General features: G+C 40.2%; 1 protein-coding gene across 5 annotated transcripts in view; it reads left to right on the top strand.

The window, feature by feature from the left end:
- The first annotated feature begins 524 nt into the window (after positions 1-524).
- plecb (plectin b) overlaps positions 525-24246 on the top strand; it is a 123245-nt gene continuing 99523 nt past the window's right edge. For 2 of the 5 annotated variants that reach the window (XM_040012611.1, XM_040012610.1), the window contains exons 1-2: positions 525-961; positions 4299-4494. In XM_040012611.1, the coding sequence (XP_039868545.1) occupies positions 4305-4494 (190 nt within the window). In that variant the 5' untranslated portion in view covers positions 525-961; positions 4299-4304. Of the gene's footprint in view, positions 962-4298; positions 4495-14780; positions 15025-24246 lie in introns of those variants that run through there. The other 3 variants (XM_040012618.1, XM_040012616.1, XM_040012613.1) reach the window with 2 other exon arrangements.

Raw genomic sequence — 24246 nt, 5'->3', positions numbered from 1 at the left:
TGCCCCACACTTTGGGAACCTCTGACTTAACCTTCAACACTTTACTGTTTTGGGAAGGACGGGCTCTTAAAATCATAGTACAAAAAAATGCAGAAAGGGAGTGCCAAGCGAAGTCGTTATGGATATATTCCTTAAGAGACTCACATGTTTTGTTTCTGTATTTGTTTACTGTATAGTGACCCTAGCATTACGTAACAGTGTATTATTTGAATGGTCCAAAACTAATCTTAATAGACTACAGCGACATGTATGTTTCAGTGCAGTAAAATAGGAGCTTGTGATACTTACTGTGTAAAATCAAACCAGTTAACTGCTTTTCTTCTAGTTAATCATTACAGTCTAAACCCTCGCAGACAGCGGCTGTGTCATCACAGTTTCTTACTCTCTCCTTTGCAGTAGCCTGCAGACACTACACTATTCAGTCCGGGACAAGCAGGCAAACTAATCGAACAGTGAGTCATGCAGCGTTTCACCGCAGCACCAGACCCTGCTGGTGGAGGAACGCTGTTAATTGCTTTGGATCGGAGCACAAACCCAACATCAGCCCCGACGTGCGGACTGAGCGTCTAGAGAAGGACTGTTCAGTTTCTCTCGGAGTAATTAAGATCGGAAGCTGCACTTTAGAGTTGTTGTTTTGTTTTTTTTTGGAGGGGGTGTGAGTTAACGACTGCGCGAAGGATCACCGACCTTTGAATTCAGTGGTGTCGCCATGCAGTGGAGGATGGATGAAAGAGAGCGAGCGGGGCGGGAGAAATATCACAGATGATGCGGATTCTGCACGGCGGGTTGTCTCTTCAGCCTCTTCCAGCAGCAGCCCTGCCTCCTGTAAAAGGTGTGGCTATCGTGGCTGTCGGCGACTTTATTTGTTTTGGTTGGCGACATCCTGCAGGGCGCATAGTGAAGCACTGGCACTCATGGCTGTTTAACAGGCGTTTACGCACTGATCCAGCTCAGCAGTAAGGTAAGACAATGCCGGTGTCCGGTCCTGTGCGTGGGTTGGGTTGGAAGAAACTGGTAGGTGTGGGTGACAGCACAGGAGTGTAGCAATAACTTGACTCAGTGAGCTTTGCAGAGAGATTTTGGGCTTAGGTTGTTGCAGGTGCGTCCACCTTGTGGAGAAATTCTGCGTTGCTTAAGGTACTCAGCAAAACCGTACATCATTACAATCCTGAGCTAGAAGACAGCGTGCTCCCGATGCCACATTTCAGTATTGTCAGATGGAAAATGAATCGGTGGTATATGGTAGCCTGACTTATACTGTAATCCAGCACCACAGGAAACTGTGTGTGTGTGTGTGTGTGTTCTGTAATGGAGGCAAGCTGAAGTGAGACTTTCTTTCTCTAGTGTGGAAACATTTTTTTTTTGTACCACAGGTAAACACTGAAACAGTCCAAAAACAAACATTTCTAAAATGAAATCGCTGAAGGAGTATATTCCTGCTTTAAAGTGTTTTCCAATTCTTACCTTGAGTAAATCTGCAGGAAAAAAAAGGTAAACCTCTACTGCAGAGACAATATTTGCTGTGTCGACATGGAAACAAACAGATTAATTAAACCAGCTTCGATGCTATAACTTGGCAGCCCATTTATTAACCTGGTTACAGTAGCCTGTGTTGTCATGGCATCAGTATCCAAAGGCTGGATAGCTTGACAGGAATTTACATGTGCAGCATGATAACTTCACAGGGGACTGAGCTCTGCTCTCAGGTCAGCTGTGACTACTAGAGGCATGTGACACCATTTCATCACTGCTGAGCTTTGGATTATTGACCAGAGTTATCTCTCACAGCGGGTGTGTCATCACACACACACTCACACACAGCTATTTCTTCAGTCAGGTGGTCAGTAATGGCAAATGTGTTCCATGTTGTTGTTAAATTAAAGCATGCATCTCTTGGCGTTTTAAAATAGTTACGCTGACATTAAGTTAAGTGAGACGATGAGACAGGAGAAAGTGACGCCTCAATTGAGAAGGTGGGTTGTCACTTCAGGTGACACCATTCGTTGTTTTATTTGGCATCCTTACAGACAGAGTTTATGAGTTCTGATGAGTCAGTTAACTGCTATGTGTTGACTGAGCTCGTGCTTTTGTTAAATCAGTAATCGTTACCAATGTGTGTATACTACCATGTGAGCTTCATACCTTTTCAGTAATATGATGTTGGTCATTGACCTAATAGCTTTTTATTTAGTTTTATCTCCATATTTAAGCTCCTCAGTCTGTAAGTTTTAGGAAACCAAATCCTTTCTTCTACCATTTGTCTTCCCACGGCATTTAACACCATTTAATGTAGGAAAAGTACAATAGAAGTGACAGTTATAATGTAAATGTTTTCTAATCAGCTTTGTCACTGTCACTATCTTTTTGCTCTAATGTTTTACATTTTTTGGACATACTAAAACAATCTTCTCATTAACAGCTCCTAAACGTAGGTAAATACAACCTCAGATAAACAACGTCATGCCATATCATTATTAATTTAACAAAAAATGAATCCAAAACATAGGAGTTTGCGCAAAATGAAATACACTCTTGCTGCTTCCAGAGTTAAGAGGGCAAACAGCAGCCTGGTGCTGATAATCAGATGCGATCAGGAAGTGTGGTGACCTCTATTAGAGCAGAAGGCCTTTGAGAATTCAGGTATGTATAAAAACAGCGCCAAGGAGGAAAGACATCAGCAATGGAATTGGAGAAGCAATTGTTGTTTCCTATCAATAAGGTAATTCAGTGCTGAGAAAGAGTATTTACAAGTGGAAGATGAATAGATTCAAGACAGTCTAATCAGGAATGGATGTCCCAGCAAATTCAACCCAAGGTCAGACTGTGCAATGCTCAGAGAAACAGCAAAAAAACCCCTCAGGAGCTACATCGCAAACTCTACAAACCTCATTTAGCATGTTAAAATTCATAGTACGATTATAAAAAGACTGAACAAGTATGGGTTATTTACCTCTTTGTTCTAGCACAGCTAGGTTTGTAAAGTTGCATCTGAATAAACCACAAGACCTGCAGAACTACGTCCTTCGAACAGATCAAAGTGGAGACGTTTAGCCTTAAATGTACAGTGCCACGTTTGGTCATAACCAAGCAAAGCTTATGTGCCCATTTACTGCATACCAACTGCCATGCACGGTGGCGGAGTGGTGATGATTTGGACTTGTTTTGCAGCCACAGGACCTGGGCATTGAGTTGGCCATGAACCCCTCTGTATACCAAAGTATTCTAGAGTCAAATGTGAGGCCATCTGTTTAACAGCAAAGGCTCAGCTGAAACTGAGTCGTTTAACATTTAACAAAACAATGATGAGCATAGCAGCGAATCTACAACAGAATAGCTGAAAATGAAAAGAATAACAGTGTTGCAATGGCCCAGTCAAAGTCCAAAGCTCAACCTCATGGAAACACTGGGATCTTAAGAGAGCTGTGCATATAAACAAATGCCTACAAATCTCAGTGAAATTAAGCAAGGTTGTAAAGAAGAGTGGGCAAAAACCACTCAACAACAATGTAGAAAACGGATATAGTCATACAGAAAACAATTGCCTCAAGTTATAACTGCTATAGGTGGTTGTACAGGCTACAGTTTTTCACACACTGCTCCTGGATTTTGGCTTAGTTTAAAAAATAAATAAATAATGAAATAGTGTAATATGTCATGTGCCGTTGTTCATCTGAGGTTGTATGTACCTTATTTTAAAACCTGGAAAGGGTTAGATAATTTTTTATTATGTCCTGATATGTAAAACGTTAGAACTAACTGTAACTGATGCTGCCCTGTGCGTATAGGCTAAATATTTAACAGTAAACGTTAACCTGGGCACACAGAGGAAGTATGAAAACAAGGAGCAAGGATGCTCAGCTGCATTAAGCAGTTGTACCTTTTTAAGCATTTCTAGTGAAGGACAGTCGTGCAAGCTTTCCAAGTGTCTGTTGCTGCCATTTCTTACCCCTACTTCTTGCACCAACAGGTGAAGCTCCATGTGGTACCGTTATCTTGATCATGCAGCCTCTCCCATCTCTATACACTGATAGTATTCCACAAAGTACATGGTGTGTCTGGCCGTGCAGTTTGCATTTTTATAGCACTCGAACATTAGGCGACCTGAGTTTAATCTTGTTATACATTTGGGTGGCAGTTAAATGTTAGTATGCTGAGGTCGGTCAGCACAGAGAAGAAAATAGCTGACCACTGGTGGTGTGCTAATATTTGAGTGTAAACGTAGCAAAACATTTATTCTGATTATGTGTGCACCTTCATGCAATCAGTCCCTAACTAAGCCTATCCATCTCTTTCTTAAGTGGGTGATGGCGACCCGTAAAGACAGACGTAGGGATCGAACCCCACTGGAGGAAAGCTATGAAGAGAGGAGCGGCGTCCCCTTTCTTGGAGACACCCTGCCCTGGAACTTGTCCAAACACCAGAGAGTCAAACGCTCCAAATCCGCCACAGCGGAGGTCCTGGATCCAGCTGACAGGGCTGTAATTCGCATTGCAGGTAGGGGGACTAAACAGAGTTATATCTATGCACGTGAAAGAGTGCTTACTTATTTAAAGCAGACATTTAAAACAAACTTAAATCTTATATTTCAGTTGTTACAGACATATTGACATGGAAAACTGAAAAGGCTAGCTAATGAAGCCTTGTAGTAGTTAAGCTAACCCAATATGAATATGCTAGTGCTAATTTCCTTTGCACTCCACCTGTTTTCCCCATAAGCTTTTATTCTTATACCTGTATGTCATGTGATGTAGAGCAAGTGAAGAGCGACTAGCACTCAGAGCTCCAAAACAGCTATGTGTTGCTTATAGTCTTTCTGACTGTCCATTCTGCTATATGTTGGCACTGAAAAGTTAGCCTGCTGTTAGCTAACAACGCCAAGTTGGATGTCAGAGGTCATTAAAACTGAACTCCACATGAAATATTTTATTTTCAATATGGAGCTATTAAATAATAATGGTCTAGTGTTTCAATTCCGTTTTAAATGCATTAAGAACTCAATACAAAGCTGCAGTCGCATTAATAATGTTATTATTACTATTATTTATTTATGTATGTATTTATTTAACTATTTATTTATTTATTTATTTGGGTGGCTGTAGCTCAGGTGGCAGAGCAGGTCAGCCACTAACCAGAAGGTCGGTGGTTCGATCCCAGGCTGCCTCCTGGCTGCATGCCAAATATCCTTGGGCAAGATACTAACCCCGTGTTTGCCTAATGGTGGTGGTCAGAGGGCCCGGTGGCGCCAGTGTCCGGCAGCCTCGCCTCTGTCAGTGCGCCCCAGGGCAGCTGTGGCTACAGTGTGTGAATGGGTGAATGACTGAATGTAGTGTAAAGCGCTTTGGGGTCCTTAGGGACTGAGTAAAGCGCTATACAAATGCAGGCCATTTACCATTTACCATCCAGGTAAAAGCCTCATTGAGATTAAAATCTCTTTTCAAGTGAAACCTGGCCAAGAGGTAGCAGAGGCTGTAACACATAACAATATACCAAGAAATCAATACAACTGGCATTCAGTGTAGTGAACACAAATACACAAATCATATGCAACAACAGATCATTATGACTGTAGAACAGATGTGCAGCAATGAATAAAAAATTAGTGATTTTACGGGAGTAATGTGGAGCATATGACTTCTTCCATGTGTGTACCAGTGGATGTAGTGGATGCCAGGCCGCCTATCCTTTTTAAATGTCAAACCTTAGAACCAGCAAAGAAAGAACATTATTCATCATGTTGACTCTTCTATTTATGAAAAGCAGTACAGAAAGCCTGCATTAATTATGTCAGAGCCATTGTCCTCTGTGGGAATATTCTTGTTTGCACTCTGGGCAGAGCATGGAAGATGACAAAGTGTAGACAGTTTGTCATCTTCAGCGCTCTGCATAAAGTGCCACCTATATTGTGGCCTGAGATACTGACTGCTGGATTCCTTAAGTAACGAATTAGTGTTAGTAAATGTACACATGGCAACGAGAAATAACTGTACTTTATAAAATGTCAGTGAAAAACAGGCACATACAAGCGCCTTCCTTGAGCTTCAGTCATTGCTATATGGGCAGGATGTAACACTCCTCTTGTTTCACTCCTACTATGTTTTCAGACTGCCAACAGCAGTTTTAAATGCCAGGACAGTGAAACCATTAACCTTGTAAGAAATACTGTAAGGTTAAAAAGGAAACCAAGAAGTGCTATTTTGTACATGCATTACATATACAAGTCCCTGCCCCCACCCCCTCCCCCCCTGCAAACTAATAATGGATTTTCTCAGCTGGACAGGTTACACATTACACAGTGAGGATTTAAGGTGATGATGATGATGGTGAGAGCTAGACTTTTTCAAAGGTTGAGGTGTGGTTTTTTTTTTTTCCCCCGATCAGTGGGCTAGGATCATGTTCAAGTCATTTGTAGGGATTGTGGAAACACATTATTTATACTGTGGGTTAGCAGTATCATCACTGGTCCAAGTGTAACACAGATTTTAAAAGTCACATAAAACTGACTGAAACGGAATATGATATAAAGGAAAGAAAGAGTTGTCAGGTCATTATAATTTCTTAGTAATTATAAACACTTCTATAACAGCGTCTCGCTTTTATTAAAGGGGCATTCCCTGGCAGGGAATGCTCATCCTCAATCACCAAAGCAGACAGCACAACAAGGATAAAACAACGGTTTAATGTAGCACAGAATATACTAATTTTCAGTGTGCCAGTTTAGCACAAGTCTTTGATTGAACACAATACGTCTGTGATCGAGTTTTGGAAAATTGTGCTCCTGTCTAGGAGGAAGTTTGTATAACTCAGGATGTGCATGCAGGTCTACAAAAGGCCTACATCCACATCCTGTACGTCTCTTTTTCCAGCAATCAGAAGGCCATGTCAGGCAATATCAGCACCCGTGGGTGAGGCTGAGTTTTTGTAGTAAGCTCTGATGAATGACGAGGTTCTGCTACAGATTTCCTGACTGTATGCAGATGTACAGGCCTGTCCTAGAAGGGGGATTAGAATAGACTATGCACAGTTCTTGTTGGAAGATGAGCACTCTTCACTGATCAGGTCCAATAGAATGATTATATAGCCATATGGAAAAGAGAGTTTTCAAAGGATTCTGCCCTCACATTTGACTCCAGAAGACATGATACTCAGATACTGATCAATACTAAAAATTGCTATTGGGTTAGGTACTCATTTGCAGTAGTATTGATACAAACAGTGCCATATTCACCTTCTCCAGCTGACAGACAACTTCTCATGGCACCGCTGGAAACATGCGTGCACACAGCCCCCCCCCCCAGTCACTAGCAGCTGAACACATTAATTAGTAGCATAAAAAACTTAGCAAAGCATTTTAAAGACTGACAACACGGTCTTTGTGACGAATTTTGATGTCACTAATACTCACATTTACTTTAAAGTGTTAAACCGGTAATAAACATGTGTCCAGCGGATGCATTAACATTAGCCATTTACTATTAGCAGTTACTCACACTGGCCATATGCTAACTTATTATTAATGTAAGGCTAATACTATAATGTTAATGTGGGAGCTAAGAAGCAAACATTATCAGCATTATGCTGATAATAGGAAGTGTTCATTAAACAGGAAGCACATTTTTTGTGTTTAAGAGAAACATAATACTTTTTAAAGTCCCAGGTTGGACCTAATAAAGGTCTACCAGTTGCTACACAGAAACAGTGATCGCCTTCTGTACCTTATGGAAAGCAAAAATATGGTGCAAAGTCACCAAAAGCAGAAGAAATAAATACATTTGGATGGCGTTTAGATGGTTGATCTAATCTTTATTAAAAATATTTGTGCATTTATGTATCTTAATTTTGTGATTTTTCTGTCATTCTGTCATTTCCAAACTATAATATAGAAAATGGTATTAAATATTTTCTTGTTCTTGTAATTAAAAATTAATGGCTATTGTGAAAAATTTAAAATCTCATTAGCCTTTATAATTAATTGTATTATTTTAAGCAGATCAAGTTAGTTTTTGCAAACTGAACTGCACATGAATTGTGTGTGTGTGTGTGTGTGTGTGTGTGTGTGTGTGTGTGTTTTGCTGTTGGCTTTTAGAGCCCTAGCTGTATTTAAACGGCAAACATCCCTGCAGAGTACTCTTCAATAATTTATTCTGCAGTGGCTATGATCTGATGCTTAGACGATGCTAGGCTCAGACTCCATCTCTCTTCCACTCACATCCTCTTGCTATCTCTTTCTCATGCACACACACGCATTACAGTTTAATATAGCGATTTTCTGTGGAAATGATCAGTGCATGTGAACACAAGCATAAATATCTATTCTAATTTCGAGCTCCTGCGTTACAGGAAAATCATCTGAGTCATCCACATCCCATTTCCTTCAGTTTATTGGTACATACTGTTACTGTACACTACACCATTAATTTGTGGAAGCTACTGTTATGTTGTGTATGCACTGTATGTTGTTGTGATGTAAAGTTTTCGAAAATATTTGGATGAGAACGTACAGCTGGAGATTTGCCACATGCTGCTTTTGCCTGCTAGCTACTTAAATTAGCAAGGTTCATCTGAAATTCACTATGATGTTAAAATGTTTACTAATTTTGGTTGGCCAAAATGTTTTCTACCAGAAAGACTGAATAGCCAGCCAATAATTTGAGGTCTTTAATACAATTGAGCACTGGGACCCACCTGGAGCCACTTAATTAAACACAACTTAATACATTTTAAAGGGGTTAGCATTCATCATTTACCATTTACCAAAAGAGAAGTTAACTGTAACGGCCAACTGTATTTGTACTATGCTGTAAACATGTGTATGTCTGATGTAATGTTTGGTATTTTAGAGATTTGTCGCTTTTGCAACAAATGTGTAGTCGCAATTCAAAGAACTTCAGTTTTTGGCACTTTTGACGTCATCTTTTAGCCCCCGATGTTGTTTATTAAGTGAGAGAAGAGCCTTTAAAAGTATGACTCATCTTCCAAACAAATGCTGGTTTTGTACTGCTGACAGTTACTCCAGACACATACTCAGACTCTTGCCCTGTAGCAGATTTTATACAAGCTGAATGCATTGACATTTTATTATAATGAGCTTTGGATTTTTATACTGTTGAGCTGACTCAGTTATGAAAGGCTCTCTGAGCTGGCCTGCCTCTTTTGTGTGCCTAATTGTATTCCTCAGATTTTATAATAGCTTGTGATTGCAATAGCTTCTTAAATGTCCTCTATTCTTACATCTGTAGCTCCCTGCTCATGTGTGAACACAGCTATTGGCTTCCCTTCAGACAGCTATAACCCATTTCCCCAGCAGGTGGCACTTTCTGTTAACTAGCTGGTGGCCTGCTCGTACTAAAGAGTCGTCACTGCTTCTGGAAAATGTTTCTCATTCGACACCCGTCTCAAATAGCATCGACTACATTGTGTGTTCATTATGTGTCTGGTATTACAGAACTCTGCCTTTTTCACCATACAGTATGCTTTCATTCTCATTTCGAGACCCTTCCGGACAAAACACTTTTCTTCTTTTTAAACATTTGACCTTCATGGTCTTCCTCATTCTACGCCATATCAGGGAAGGAATGCTGCTCCTCACCATCAGTTTCAGATTCTGTGAATGAGCCATGATGGAAAAGCGTGGTGGGCTGAAAAGGTCAGGGCAGTCAACAGCAGCATGTCTGATCCACTGCTGCGCATTACATGTGTTTCTGTTGTGGATATCCAGAAGAGGGAGCCAGGCCTGTTTCTATGATTGTCTGTTACCCATAGCTTTACTGGGCAACAGTAACAGCAGCATTGCACCCGGATTGCACCATACTCAAATTGTTTAAGGCTTGGATAACTGACAGAGAAGAGCATCAAGCCTGGTGATCATCAGCTGACAAAAGTAGTCAAAAGTGAAAAGACACTAAAGATCACATCCTCACAGACTGTATAATAAGAGTATATAGATAAATATACCCAAGTGTACAAGTAATTACTTTGAAAGGCTACTATTACAATACAATGAAGGCAGAAACCATTGTGAGATTTTGCTCTTTTGTCTCTACAGACAAAACAATTTCCATTCATCAAAATCTAACAGAGGATAAGCCCTGGCTTAGTTAAAATGGACCATAAATTCTCCCTTAATAGGAGCTGCCACACTACTGTTGGGTTTTGTGTCATATTCCACAGCCAGACCGATCAGTCTAGCTGTGGGTCAGCATTAAACTCCTGCCTGTGCATGTGTGCACAGTCCAGGTGTTATTTGTTTCCCCCATGGTTTTTTTCCTTTTTCTGTGAGCGGTGCTTCGGTAATCCCCTTGACACTTGAAAAAAGATGTGCTGTGATTTGTGTGACTGCCGTCTCATTCTGGGAACCGAGCAGTGTGGAAAAACATTATTAATGTTAAAGCCGTCGCTCTGAGTTGGCCCCATTAGAATATCAAACAAAAGGAACGTACTGGAAAAAACCCCACACGTTACAGGCTGTTAAGTGGACAGCCGTGGAGCTTCTTTAACCACTGAAGATTGCAAGAAATTGTCTCAGTGGGGCATTTTGTATATTAAAAATGTATATCTACCTTTCAATTATAAAATACTATTTTGATGAATTTTAATTTGTTCTATTTTATTTATTCTCAGTTTATTTCTTGTGACCCTTAATTCAATTTAATTTAATTTTATATAGCGCCAAATTACAACAACTGCCCCCTTGAGGTGCTTTAGATTGTAAGGTCTTTACCTTACAAAACAATCAGACCACCCCGTTTGAGCAAGCACTTTGGTGACAGTGGGAAGGAAAAACTCTATTTTAACAGGAAGAAACCTCCAGCGGACCAGGTTAAGGGAGGGGAAGCCATCTGCCACAACCGGTTGGGCTAAATGGAAGGGAGACAGGACAAAAGACTCTGTGCTCTGAGTAATAAGCAGAGTATCAAGTGAAATGCAAGTGCATTCACTGTATACATTATAAAAACGTCCACGTGCAGGTTAAGCTGTTCATACACTGAAACATCCAACTGCAGTTTCAGATTTCCTGATGTGGAAAGCTTGTGTGTGTAAATGAAAGAATGGACACTGGACACACAGGCCCCTGTGTGCACCTGTCGGGTATTTCTGAAGGAGATCTGGAAAACAAACTACACACAGGCGCCCATGACCCACACACACACACACACAAACACACAAACACACACACACACACACACACACACACACACACACACACACACACACACACGTTCATATACTTTTTCTATATCCTTCCTCAACTTTTATTTGACTTCACATTACCAGATTATCAGCTCTTAAAAGTAGCAGCTTGAGTAAACAAACAGATGTCATGGAGCCAGATAAAGTGGTCCAACTGTTGGGGAGTGGACAGGGAGCTAGAATGATCCAGCAAGTTCGGAGTGAGACACTATCTTCTATGCGTCACCACTGCGTGTGTGAGAATGAGGTCATGAGAGCCAGCGTCACTGATCGTTAATAGTAGCTGATGTGTTAAAGGTTTAGCCTTGGCAGTCGTGTAGTTGACACTCACTCCCCACTTCCAAACACTCAAATCTAATGTCACAGTAATATCTAACATGATCACAAGTCTGACTGAGTCATTCATTACATGCATATATTAATGTCAACTGTAAAGCCCCAAATTAAATTCTACTAACTTCTGTCATAGTGAAAACATTTCTGTCTCCTCTCGCCTTCCTTTCATTTTTTTTGTGTTGGATCTCAGAGTGGATATGCTGATGTCATCCTTCTGTTGCACCTCTCCCTGTTTTTTTTTAAGATACGTAATCTTTTTTAAAAGGAGGTTATGCCAAGTACATATTAGCTGGTATGTGTTCGTCGAGCATATTTGTAATTGCAGTTATCATATTTTTCTCTTCTTGGATTTCTGGGAAGTCAGTAACCACAGTGGAATTTGCACTCAAGATAAAGCAAAAATGTGTGTGTTTCTGCGATATTACATAATTTATGCAATATGACCTGACTGCCAGCTGCTCAATTTTTTTTTACACATTTAAAAATTCATATTTTAATGGTGAAAAACTGTCAAGAATAATAAAAGAATTCATTGTATGTTAATCAAAATAGTGACTAGAAAATATGAGTATAGGGAAAAAAACGCCAGTGTGTGAGCTTTGTTCTTCAGAAGATACAGAAGACTTACAGTGCAAGAGTTAAGCATAATGAAATATCCTTTTGGATCTAGTGAAAAGGACACAGACGCACACACACACTGTCGCAATTCTCCAGCTGCAAGAGCAAAGAGTTTGGAGTGAACTTATCGCGTTTCCTCCCAGGAAAGTGTCCCGGCTGATGTCAGTGTGGCCTTGGCCAAAGAAACGTCTGACAGTCAGGCTGAGCTGCAGGGATTTTCCTTTTTCCTACATCACATCCCTACCATTGTGCTACAGGAGACTCCTACGCAAAATCCAACATGGAAACAGTGCAAGTGTGATACAGTGTTCACTTTCCTCCATTTTTATGAGGCTCTCCATCATAAAACGGCTCAACAAGACAGCATTGTTAGATCCCAGCAACTTACTTCATTTTCTGTGCATAGTATGTCTCTGCTAGTTGACATCAGTTTGCTGTCATCTGTGTTATCAATTATTTTTAATGCTACAGCCTGCGTAGCTATTAATCAAATCACGGTGTGAATTTTTATTATCCTTTGACACAAGAAATCTGTAAGTAACAAATGAAGCTTTGGCATAGGAAGGAAATTTGTTTTGTTTTTTTCTTTTAACTCCGTTTTTGTCCAGACTGTCATCGGCTCGGCCGGTCTTGGCATTTGTTGAATATTCAGTGGTTGCTCCGACTGTTTATGTTCCCAGTGGATGTCAAGGGCATATCTGCACTGCAACTGCAACTGAATGTATTTATTCATCATGTTGCAGGTGTCAACTTTCTGAGAGACCAGCTGAAACACAGCAGCTACCAGCTGGAGTGTGTTTCCACAGCACATAGAGGATCGACAATGTCTTTGTTATGAGATTATGTCCTGTAGACGTGGACTAAATTTATTGAATGTAGAAATCTGATTAAGGTATGGCATTATAGAACAAGATATGAAACCTCTTTAAATTAATGAGGAAGGATGAAGTATTCAGCCAGATTGGGTTCAAAGATATTTGGAGGAATTTAACTTTTTTAATGGATGTTATTTTATTTAAAAAAAAAAACAAAACAAAAAAAAAACTAATGTGGAAAATAATGTTTGTTCTTCTGATATTTGGTTTGCCATCAATGCCACACAACAGTGGCTCTCATTCTAAAGATGGCATAAATAAAATTAAAAAAACTACACTAGTAAAGAGAATAACGTCGCTCATCTTGTTAGAGTGCAAACCTTGGGTTCTGGCATTCATGTGGAAGTTACTTTGAAAGACACGAAACAAAACGTTGCACAAAAAAAGCTCTATTTTCTGAATTCCTAATGTGTTCAAAGATCTACAGAAGGTCTGATCCACCCACAGAATCCAAAGCATGTGCTGGCGCACTCCACAGAACACCCCCAAAAGCTCTGTGGCTGCGCCCCAACTTCTCTGATGGGACATGAGAAGCAAGTACTAAATACTAAATATAAGCATGGGCTGGAAAGCAAGGCAACTTTCAACCTGGAAAGTGTTAAACTCACAGTTCAGAACAAATTTGCTTTACCATACACCATTTACTTCAGTTTCACAATACATTAAATATTTGAGCTCTTGCTGAAGTTCGGTCACTTACAAAGAAATGAACTGTCTCAAAGTTTTATAGTAGTTTAATTTTAATAGTGTTAATGTTGGTGTGATTGTTCGGTTAGTGGGCGATATCTAAAATGACCAATCAGTTGCCCTTGGTCTAGAGCTCCATGCATTGGGTGAGGATGACCATGAGAAAGGTGGTGGATCAGAACCTTCAGAGCAACCTTGCACATCTGTGTAAGCCTTGTGCATTTGTGTATTTGTGTAGTTGGTATTCCAAACGCTGCTGCCAAGGAGCTGCTTCAAATTTCGTTGAACATCTGATGTTCAATGACGACAAAAGGATTCTGATTTAAATGATTCAGAGATGGCCAGGAAAAAGTGAAACCAAAATCGAGCTCTTTGGCATCAACTCTGAACCACTGCGCTTGGAGGAAGAGAAATTCCGAGTATGATCCAAAGAACATCGTCTCCACAGTGAAGCACTGAGGTGGAAACATTATGCTTTGGGGCTGTTTTTCTGCTAAAGGTACAGGACGACTTCACCACATTGGACCAACCAAAGTACTATAATATTTCACAGTAGATGAGAACCTCCTTCTCTCACCTGATTGTAACCTATGATTACTATTCTGAACTAACAAAGAAGTTATCTGCTTGGCTGAATACTACTGTATGGTTAATGATTGTTACTGTGATACAAAACAAGTTAATCTCCCTAAAAGCACGCTGCCATTCAGTATTGTTTTTTTCCACTCTGCAAGTGCTGATGATTATGGGAGCTTCTGTTGCCTAAATTTATGTGTCGTTTCAGTCGAGCCCTCATTAATTACTATTTCATGATATCAGAATTTTTCTAGCATTTTATGAGGTTACATAAACAAGGTGGTGGGAAATCTTATGCTTGCCATCCATTACAGTTGAATTCATCTGAACCAGAGAGCCCTTTGCTGCTGTTCCTGCTGCTCTCTGTGAGTGTGTGCTTGTTTCTTCCAGCCTGTGTGTCTTTAAGAGGAGGAGCCTGACATTTATATTAGTATTTCTGAGCCAGGCTATGGGAGGGTATGGAAGAGAAGGGAGGCAAAGGGGTGTGTGTATGTGTGGTGACGCTGGGCTGTGGAATGAAGTTTCGAGCCGTGGAGGGTTCACACACAGCTGAGAGACCAGACAGAGGACCGCACCGGTCTGCCTCACATACATCCAAACACACAGAGGGCTGACCCAAAAGGAAAGAAGAAGGAGAAGGAAGGAAGTGCTGGGATGGCCATGTATGAACCTGCCTATCTACCTCCCAACGCTGAGGAGCAGGACTTCATCCAGGCTTATGAGAACGTCAGGGAGAAGTACAAAGGTGGGAGAGTGCGCTCGTGTTATAGGAACAACAGCATACGCACATCTCTAAGTGATCGTCAAGCATGTGTCTTTGTGTTTGTATCTGTCCCATTCATTTGTCTGACTCAGCACAGGTGGATGCATGTCTGCTGTGCTTTTAAAATGTGCCGGCTGCCGTGCATGTTTCTGGAGCGGTAGTCCTGCATGCTGCATCTCTTGACTGCTGAGTGTTTTTTATTGATTGCCACACATGTTGGCTGTCACTTTTCCACACTATCTCTGCTGTGTGTTTGTGTGCGTTGCAAGAGTGCAGTGGATTTACAGAAGTGCTTCACTCAGTGCTAACAAACAGCCCGCTCTGCTCACCTCTGACCTTGATGTCATTATGAGACTTTATTTTAAAGTCTCAGCACTTTGCCCATTGCAGCCTGCGTCCAGCACAACAGAGGGCATTAACAGGTGCTGCTAAGCAACAGTGAAATTCATTAACGCCCCACAGGAAGAACTTGCTTTTCTTCTAATTTTATCCCATTATCTCCCCCTAAGTGTGCTGCATGCCTTGCCTTCTGTCTAATATTTCACATGGTTTACTTTATTTGGAAATGTAATGTGTCACAAAGGTTAATCAAACAAAGATCAAGATGAGGAGGATAAATTAAAAAAAAAAACCCCATCCATACAAGAGTCATCTGTCACAACACATCTCCACAACTGCTTTCACTTTCTCCACATCAGAGGAAGTCAGCAGCATCCTCCAGGTGCTTTCACTTTAAAAGTTTTCCTTAGCTGCCACTCTTGTCTGCGCCTCATATGTCGGTCTTCTTTCGCTTTTCCTTGCACTAAATGTTTCTTCCTGTTGTGTGTTTCATCTCCTCTGTTCCAAAGGATCATCAGGAAGAGCAAGAGCTACTCTATAAATATTGCCCCAGTTTTTTCCCCCTTTGCCTCTCTCTTGTTGTGAGAATCTGGCGGCTGTGCTTGTGCTGAATCACCATTGCTCATTTTTCTGTGTATCAGCATGTTTTTCTTTGTCTGGGTCTCTTTGTGTACACGTTCCATATCTTTAAAATAATGCTGCTAAACTTGGCATTGTTAACATCTTTGAACCTTCACTGTATTGATTTTCAATGTCTGTGTAATTACTGTAAACAAATGGAATGAGTGCAGAATACTTCGGCGATGACCGAATACTTTGGCAGTAAGACATCCCGTTGGCCTTCTCCAGTGGGAATTTGTTGCGTTTAGCTGGGAATTCAGACAGGTTGGTTTTTGACACAAAACTGCTGCTCTACTGTTATCAAGTCTCAATGTTTTATGGGTTTCGGCAACGCTGTTGCTGAAATAGAGGCTGATAAGAATTTGTCTTCAAAGCGTGGTGAACGTCCCACAGGACAGGAGACGCGCTAGAACTTTTTAGCAGTTAAGTTTAGAAAACTATGTCGGAAACACAGACGCTGGACCAGATTTGCCTCATTTGTGCATGGGTCTGTATGTTTCAGTGTGTGTTTGTAATGCTGCTTCTGAACCAGGAGGTAATGGGAAGCAGAAGCTGGCTCTGTGGCAGGTGTTTATGTTCCAGACGTTCTTTTGTGTTCCTACCTCAACAGCGTCTGTGCTTCTTGCAGATCCTGCTCTCCTTATAAAGGCACAAAACTCTCCGACTTTGTCACATTCCTATCTCTGATTTTTTTTCATATTGTTTTTAGACATGGATATCTTGCAAATGTAAATAACAATAGCAATTTTTATGCAGAACCTGCAAGGCTTTAAAAAGTATCTATATTGTAGTTCCTATGAATAGAATAGGCTACGTGTCTGCATTGGCTCCATGCGGCATGGTTGGACAGGTTGCGTGTATGTTTGTACCTCCCAGAGCTTAATTATGAAAATTATTAGGTTTGTAAAGCAGTACCCAGCAGTTTTAAAGTCTGTTTCTCACATGCTTATTTGTATCTTTGCAGAACATAGCCACGCTGTTCTAAATACCCGTCCCTCTCCATATTCTCTGCATACTGACCCCATTTTGTGTTTAAAGACAAATCAGCCACTTTGTCTTTTTTCCCCCCACAATAATGATTTATTCCCTGCAAGATCTACACTGGATCAAAAGACATGCTAATGTGGATATTTGCTCTATGCATTTTGCAATAGCTCATGCTAAAAGCTTTTTCATGACTGCGGGTGTTTACTTAACATAGAAGGCTGCCTCGTGGCATCTTTAATATGCAACCATGCAAAGAATCATTTGCCTGTGTAATCACTGATACCTTTGAGATACAGCACACGGTTTTCCAGGTGTAGATTTATACCCACCTGGGTGCGGTCAACCTTTTGCTGTTGTATCGTTCTCCTCATTGGCATAACTGATGTTATAGGAAGAAGGAAGTGCTAAGATTGTGTTTGCTGATCATCAATATGTTCACACTTTCACTGTGAGTATGGCTTAATCGTTTAGCTCAAAGTTCTGCACGATCTCAGCCAACAGACCAGTGCATGATGTCTGTGGGCTGTGCAGCCCTAAAAATGCAAATACCAGCAAGTAGGATTCGTGGGACGATAGATTCATGGAATTAAACAAATCCTTAAAGTGGAGTATGATGGTGTAAAAAGTCTATGGACTGTTTTGTAAGATGCAGTAAACAATTATCTACAAGACTGTCCCACGGATATGGATACACTTCTTTGTGGAATATAAGGTGCATTGAAAATTCACACTCTACAACTCAACCTATATGCAGCATCACAGAGGCTTAGCTAGATTCGTGTGCTTTTTTTTTTACCCCCAGGAAACCCCTTCACCACTCATTCAGTTGCCATTTTAAGCTAGTGCATGTGTGTCCTGGTTCCATAAGCCGTGGTTCCTCTATCTTTACATGCTGGGTCTATTTTTGCTGGATAGGTTTGCATCTCTGTAAATGAATAGCATGCTTTTGGAGCTCATCCAGAATATGACGTACTGAAACCTGCAGATAGAAATGGTTTAATACTTATCCTGGAGAAGTTGTACTAGGGTAACACAATGAGGTAGAACCACAGATTTTCCTATCCCCATATACAATTGAGTCACCAGTTAACATGAAAAGCATATCTTGTGCTGTGTGGAAAAAAAAACAAAAAAAAACAACCCATGCAGGCACAGGTAGAACATACAGGCCCAACACAGAGAGGCATCAGCTGACCAAGAGATCCAATTGTACCTACTACTAACTCCTAGGAACCTTTGAATCATCTTTCATTTGTTGATAGTACTATAAACATCTCCGGTGGTCCTAATTTACAAAGAATAAGGACTAGAGCATGACACTGGATTTGGGATCAGCCATATTTTCCGAATGGGTTAAAATAAAATTATAGTCTATTAGTCAGTCTGCACTTTCTAATGTTACTCACTGCTGTCTCCTTGCCTTTTCTGAATTGCAGCTGGTTGGATGGTAAAGGCCTGGCTGTCATCCCACTGTCCTCTAATGCAATTTGTAGCAGCAGCTGATGCCAGTGTTACTAGGCCGCCTGAGTGGGGGATTGCCCTGTGCAAGTCGGGTGGACTTCTGAGGGTGCGCAGCCATGGCTGGCATGCATTTTTGCCCCAGTGGGTGTCCTAGAAGGCCCTGTCCTATGCTCTGCAGGGCTTAAAATAAACCCTAAATATAGCCATGGCAATGTTCAGTCAACCAATTAAACTGTTATTTTTGGCCAGCTTGATTAGTTGCTATGGGTAATTTAAATTGCAGTTTCTCTTTGGCTGAAAAGTATCAAACAGTTGTGAATTATTAAGTAGTACTTTATTTTTGCCATACATATCATGGAGATGACTTTACAGTGCAGACATGCAGCATATGTCTTTATGAATGACTGTAGCAAATTCTATTTCCAGTATGCGTGACGTGAGAAGCAGTATGGGAAGTGGTTTGTCACATACACATTTGTGATGAATGAAGTCTTTAAAAAACCAAATGACAAATTGGTGTGTGAGTGTATGTGTTAAGTGTATGTCTGTTTAAAGCCACTGAGTATGTGTTAGTCATTCTTATCTAGCACACACTCACTAATAACTTGTCAGATCTCAAAAGTTTTAAATGACAGTTTCTGTAATATTTTCTCAGCTTGTTTCAGCTGGTTGCCATCTGTTGAGTGCCTTTGAGAAAAGCACTTAACCTACAACAACTAGATATGAGTACAGTTGCTTAGAGGTTCTGTGAGGCTGTTGTTGAGTGTCTGTACTTTTAAATCAACTTCAACTGTAATAGTGTGCTATAAACACATTTACAAGTGCCCACATTTTTCTTGTGTATCTATATATATATTTTAATGCTGTGCAACATTTAGTCAACCTGTACTATGGTTACACACCTTTCTGCTTAACATTGGTTCACCATTGAGTCCCAGTCATTGATTTTCCTAGAATTCTTTTCATTACAGCCCTGATTTGAAACAAAATGGACAAAACTGGGCAGAATGAGACTCGCCACGTCTTCACTTTAGCTTAATTTTCTCAGTTTTCAGCTGTTGGTTCTGAAATTTGCACAAGAGTAGATACTGATATCTCTGTTTCATTTATGGAGGATTTGCATCTCCTTCAACTGCCAGGTATTATCTCTACACTTAGTCTACAGCCACGCCAGCTGCTCTGTGAGACTGTACTAATTACGAGTTCAGGTCACGTTGGATGTTTTGGAAAGGGTAGAGAGATTCTTTTGTAATTTGTTTGGTTGTGCAAGCATTGCAATTAAAACTACTATGCAAAAAATACTATACTATATATTTAAAGGATATAAAAGGACATTTAAAAATCCTAAACAAGTAAAAAAAAAAGTTTAACTTAAAATAAATGAATGAAGCATAGCTGTTAGCATGCTAACCTACCAACAGTGTTTGTTTTAAGTTACTGAAATAGTGAATTGACATTTAATAATTAGCATTAAACACAAAGAGCAACTCAAGCAGGAACCTCTAGGGCAAAAACTAAGCAAAAGTACTTCTTTGAATGGCCACTTGAGGCTGCTTCAAAAGCATGTTTAAAGACTGGTACAGAAACTAAGCTAGCTAGCAAATGCTAGGTTGGGTTGACGGCAACTCCCCAAGCAATACTCTGTCATATCAATATGTTCACGTCCAGTGTCCATCATGGCAACAGTTAAAATGCCAAAAAGTCAATATGCTCCTTGCGCTAGCCTTGTGAAGACATCTCCATGGCTACATCTTTTATCGAGCACTGTCATTGTCATTGTCCATATTTCGTTGATCATTTTGAACTAGCTTTATGAAAACTTCGTTCAGTATCAGTTTTTGAGTCATTCATTCAATTCTAGAACAGCATTGAATAGAAATATCCTTTATTTTCCCTCACTGGAGAAATTTAGGTATTCTAGCATCAAAGTGACAGATGGATTCATTTACTCATTCATTCACCCAGAAAGGCACAACTTTGCAGTTCCCAAAGTTAGAATGCAGTCTCACATGATTTAACCTACCTTCTGCCACACATGAGACAACTTTTAGAATCTTAAATAATTATGACATCAGTTATATGGTATTCTGGGCTAGCGGTAACATCAAATGTGGGCAATTTATTTTCCTTCTCTTGATGCAGTTGGCTGTCTTTTCACTGGAAACTACTCTGGCTACCACTTCTACAAACAGAAAATGCTGAATTCTTTTTGAAGTCAGCCATACGCAGATGTCAGTGCCAGGTGAAGTGCTTGTGGAAAATAGACCGTTGGTATAAAATCTGTGGATCTGGCTTTTTTTTTTTATGTGCGTCTGTTTACAAATGTATGACATTTTAGGGCTTGCCTCTAATATCAGTGTAGCCAAATGGAGCCCTTTTAGTGCTTTCAGTTGCCAATTATCCACCAATGAAACCAAAAGGAAAAATCTAGGTCATGGAACTTTACTGTTACTGTATTTCCACCAAATAGCACCACACTCAACCGCAGGGCGTGACATTGTTTAGCATGAGGGTCACAAAGGCCCTTTAGCTAAGCTGCTGTGAGAATTGCTACATTTGGGTGGGTTTTTCCTTTTCTTTTTTTAGTTATTATATTTTTCGTGTGTGTCAGCTTCCTGTTGCTTGGGATAGATCAGCAGTGACACACAACTCAATTGAGAGGTTACTTTGGGGCAGGGCTTGATAAGTAAAACTCTGCTGGGATCCCTTTAGGGCCTTTTAAGGGAGAGAGTGAGAAGCTTCAGAGGGATGTTTCCCCAGTCTGTCGACCTTCCTGTCAAATAGTCAACAGTTTTCCAGAACAGAAGCTGCTGTTCCTTTATGCCTGAATCTCTTGTGTTTTTTGCCTGTCTGTGTTTGTGAAGTAATGAGAGCAGTAAATAGAGAGACAGAAAGGAGAACATTTAAAAGAAAGTATGTTTACACGAGGCAGGGAGTGCGATTGGATGCTAATATTTACAGCGATACAATGTCATTTGATGTGTTTATTTATGCTGAATGGGATGGATGTTTTGCTTTGTAGAAAATCATTTAGAATGATGTCAGCCTTCATGAACTCTTGGTTGACTTTTTGTGGGTTTGGCAGTCACTTCTGTGAGTAATATTAAAGCTCCACTCACAGTCTGAAAAATAAATGAGATGATTAAGAAACATGAATTCAGTTCAATTATACAGCGCCAAATCACAACAACTATCGCCTGAAGGCACTTTATATTGTAAGGTAGACTACAAACTGTAGGGAACCACAGAGTATTTACACAAACCTCTGGATTGGCTACACTTGAACTGTAAGAGAGATAGAGAGAGTTTCTGTCTATTAATTTGGGTTTTACCTTGAAATTAACTGGTTTCGGTAATCAGGGTAAACTGTAGCTTTGTTTGCACACTATCTAATCATTTAACTTTTATTACTTGGGAAAGAAGAGGGGAATGTCTGGCAAGGCCAGTGACCGTGTAGCCTTGAAATGTTGCATCTGTTAAAGTTTTTGGGACCTTGAAAGTGTCAGCATTCTGACAGACTGGTCTACCCTTGGCTTCAGCTGCAGGTGCATGATATGCACCTAATTTTCTTTTGCTTGTTCTCCAGTTGCACTCATGACTTGTGATTTTTTTTTTCACTGTGTAGTATTAATTCACAAGAAAATGATGGCTAAAGCTATAAAATGAAGGCAAAAATTGCAGTAAACTGGAATTTTTTTTGACATCCTAATCATTCAAGGCTCTACAACCATTAATACATTTAGTGTCTCTCCACCTCTCTATAGTGCATGTTTACGGTCTGGTGCAAAAAATGGTTTGGGTTTCTTATTTTTATTATTTATTTTTATTGTCTTCTTGGGAACTGTATTTAAATAATAAATATATATATATAATTTATGAATATAAACTTTACTATTTCATCCAAATATGATGACTTCTTGAGGACTAACTAGGTCACACAGATCTTTCTTGTGGGTCGGATTGAGGTTCACGTGGTACAGAAGGTTACCTGTTGATCAGGTCGGTGAGTCGACATCCGATACACTCAGGGTTCGATATCCTTGGACAAGATACTGAACCCTGACTGGAGTAACAGCGCTGTATGATTGCGTGTGTGAGATTGGGTTAATGAGAAACTTAGGAAGATACATTTTCAGTGCCCAGCTAGAGTAGAAAAGCACTATATGTTAGTAAATTGCCAATCCATAAAAGTTATGCATTAGTAGAATTCTTTGAACAACAGGTGGGTGGCAGCTAGGATGCTAGTTAGTTTTGTGGTTAATTGTACTAACAACCCAGCCAAGAAGTCAGTTATTCAGTTTTAGTGTGTGAAACTGTAATATTTTATTACTCTGACACTTTATTCTATCCAGGTAAAATCTCTTTGTTAAGAGTGACCTGGCAGCAAAGACAAGGGAAAAAACAGCATCCAAATTGGAGTGAAACTTCATTAACACTATATTCTTAGTCCTTTGAAATTGACTTAAACTCCCTAATTGTAACCTCTTCTGTCAGTTTCATGGAGGTGTTTCTTACTGTGACTGCACCTTGCTACCATCTCATCCAAATATGGTCACTTCTTGTCTAAAATTCAAATGGCGGCAGCAATAGTGCTAAACCTGACGCTCCAAATGAGACTTTGGATGACCTTTAGCTTCAAAAGTTAAAATGATGACTCTGGATAAATGCGTTACATGCATTTGGTCAAAACCCAGTTAGATTCCACCTTTCAAAGTCATTCTCCTCTTTGAATGTCTGACATGCTGAGTCAGACAGATGTGGATGTGCTCAGTGCTGCGCAGCAGTTCAGTAGACGGATGATTGTGGCTTTTAACTGTCCTGATGATCCTATTTAATCTGACATCTTGTTTGCTTTTAGACGACGTGAGATCTGCTTAAACAGCAGATTGAGTGGCAAATGTCAGCTCACTCTGTCTTCTCATATACTGGAGCTCCAGACCTTTCAGCTCACAGCTTACCAGGGTTGGACGGCTTTACTGCTTCTCTTTTTAAACAAATAAGGAGTCTTGTGGTATTTAAGCATTTATAGCTTCTCCATGATTTTTACAAGGACTTTGAAACACATGGTTTTGCGGCTTGAGAGGGAAAAGTCAGTGTGGAAAACACATTTGTGTGGAAAATAATAACGTTCTAACACCTGGGTTGTGTCTGACACAAAGAGACTTTGTCTCTGCTGCTTTATAATGGACGGCAGGGCTGTGAGGCTTTATTAAGTCCAGTATTAGTTTGGGACTGTAGCTTCAAGGCTCCAATGAGCTGTGAAAAACTTAATGAGGAGAACAAAACATCCTGGAGCACTGTGCTGCAGCTTACCTGACACAGCGTTGTGCAAGCATACCGTGGCTACACCATATTGTACACATAGTATAGATGGAAAAATAGCTTTAAAAGCAGAGCCTCCACTTCCAGAGAGAACAGGGAAAACCATCCCTCCCCCTCATTTCCCAGCCTTCTCCTCTGGAAAAAAGAAAGAATGAAACTGGATTTTTTTTTTTTGCTTAATTGTGCATTTATGTGACAGATTGCTCTCAAACACAAGTGTTTTAGCAACATTTTTCCCTTTCTTTAAGCATTCACTTTGACCTTGTTGCTAGTTCTGTTATGTGTCTTCATTTTGGATGTTACGATTCAAAGCACAGTTACATATTTCACTTCAGGCCCTGAATCCACCTTGTTACTGCAAACGTAGGCTGAAAGAAAGCAGAGAAAAAACAGAACTGAAAGCTGAGAGCATACACAGAAACCAAAGTCCCATCTGTTTCACCGTGGTTGGAGTTAACAGAAATCTCTGTGTCC

Source organism: Simochromis diagramma, unplaced genomic scaffold, assembly GCF_900408965.1.
Source record: "Simochromis diagramma unplaced genomic scaffold, fSimDia1.1 OVJJ01000618.1, whole genome shotgun sequence".
Taxonomy (NCBI): Eukaryota; Metazoa; Chordata; class Actinopteri; order Cichliformes; family Cichlidae; genus Simochromis; species Simochromis diagramma.
Note: the sequence above shows the minus strand (reverse complement) of the source record. Positions and strands in the feature narration are given on the sequence as shown.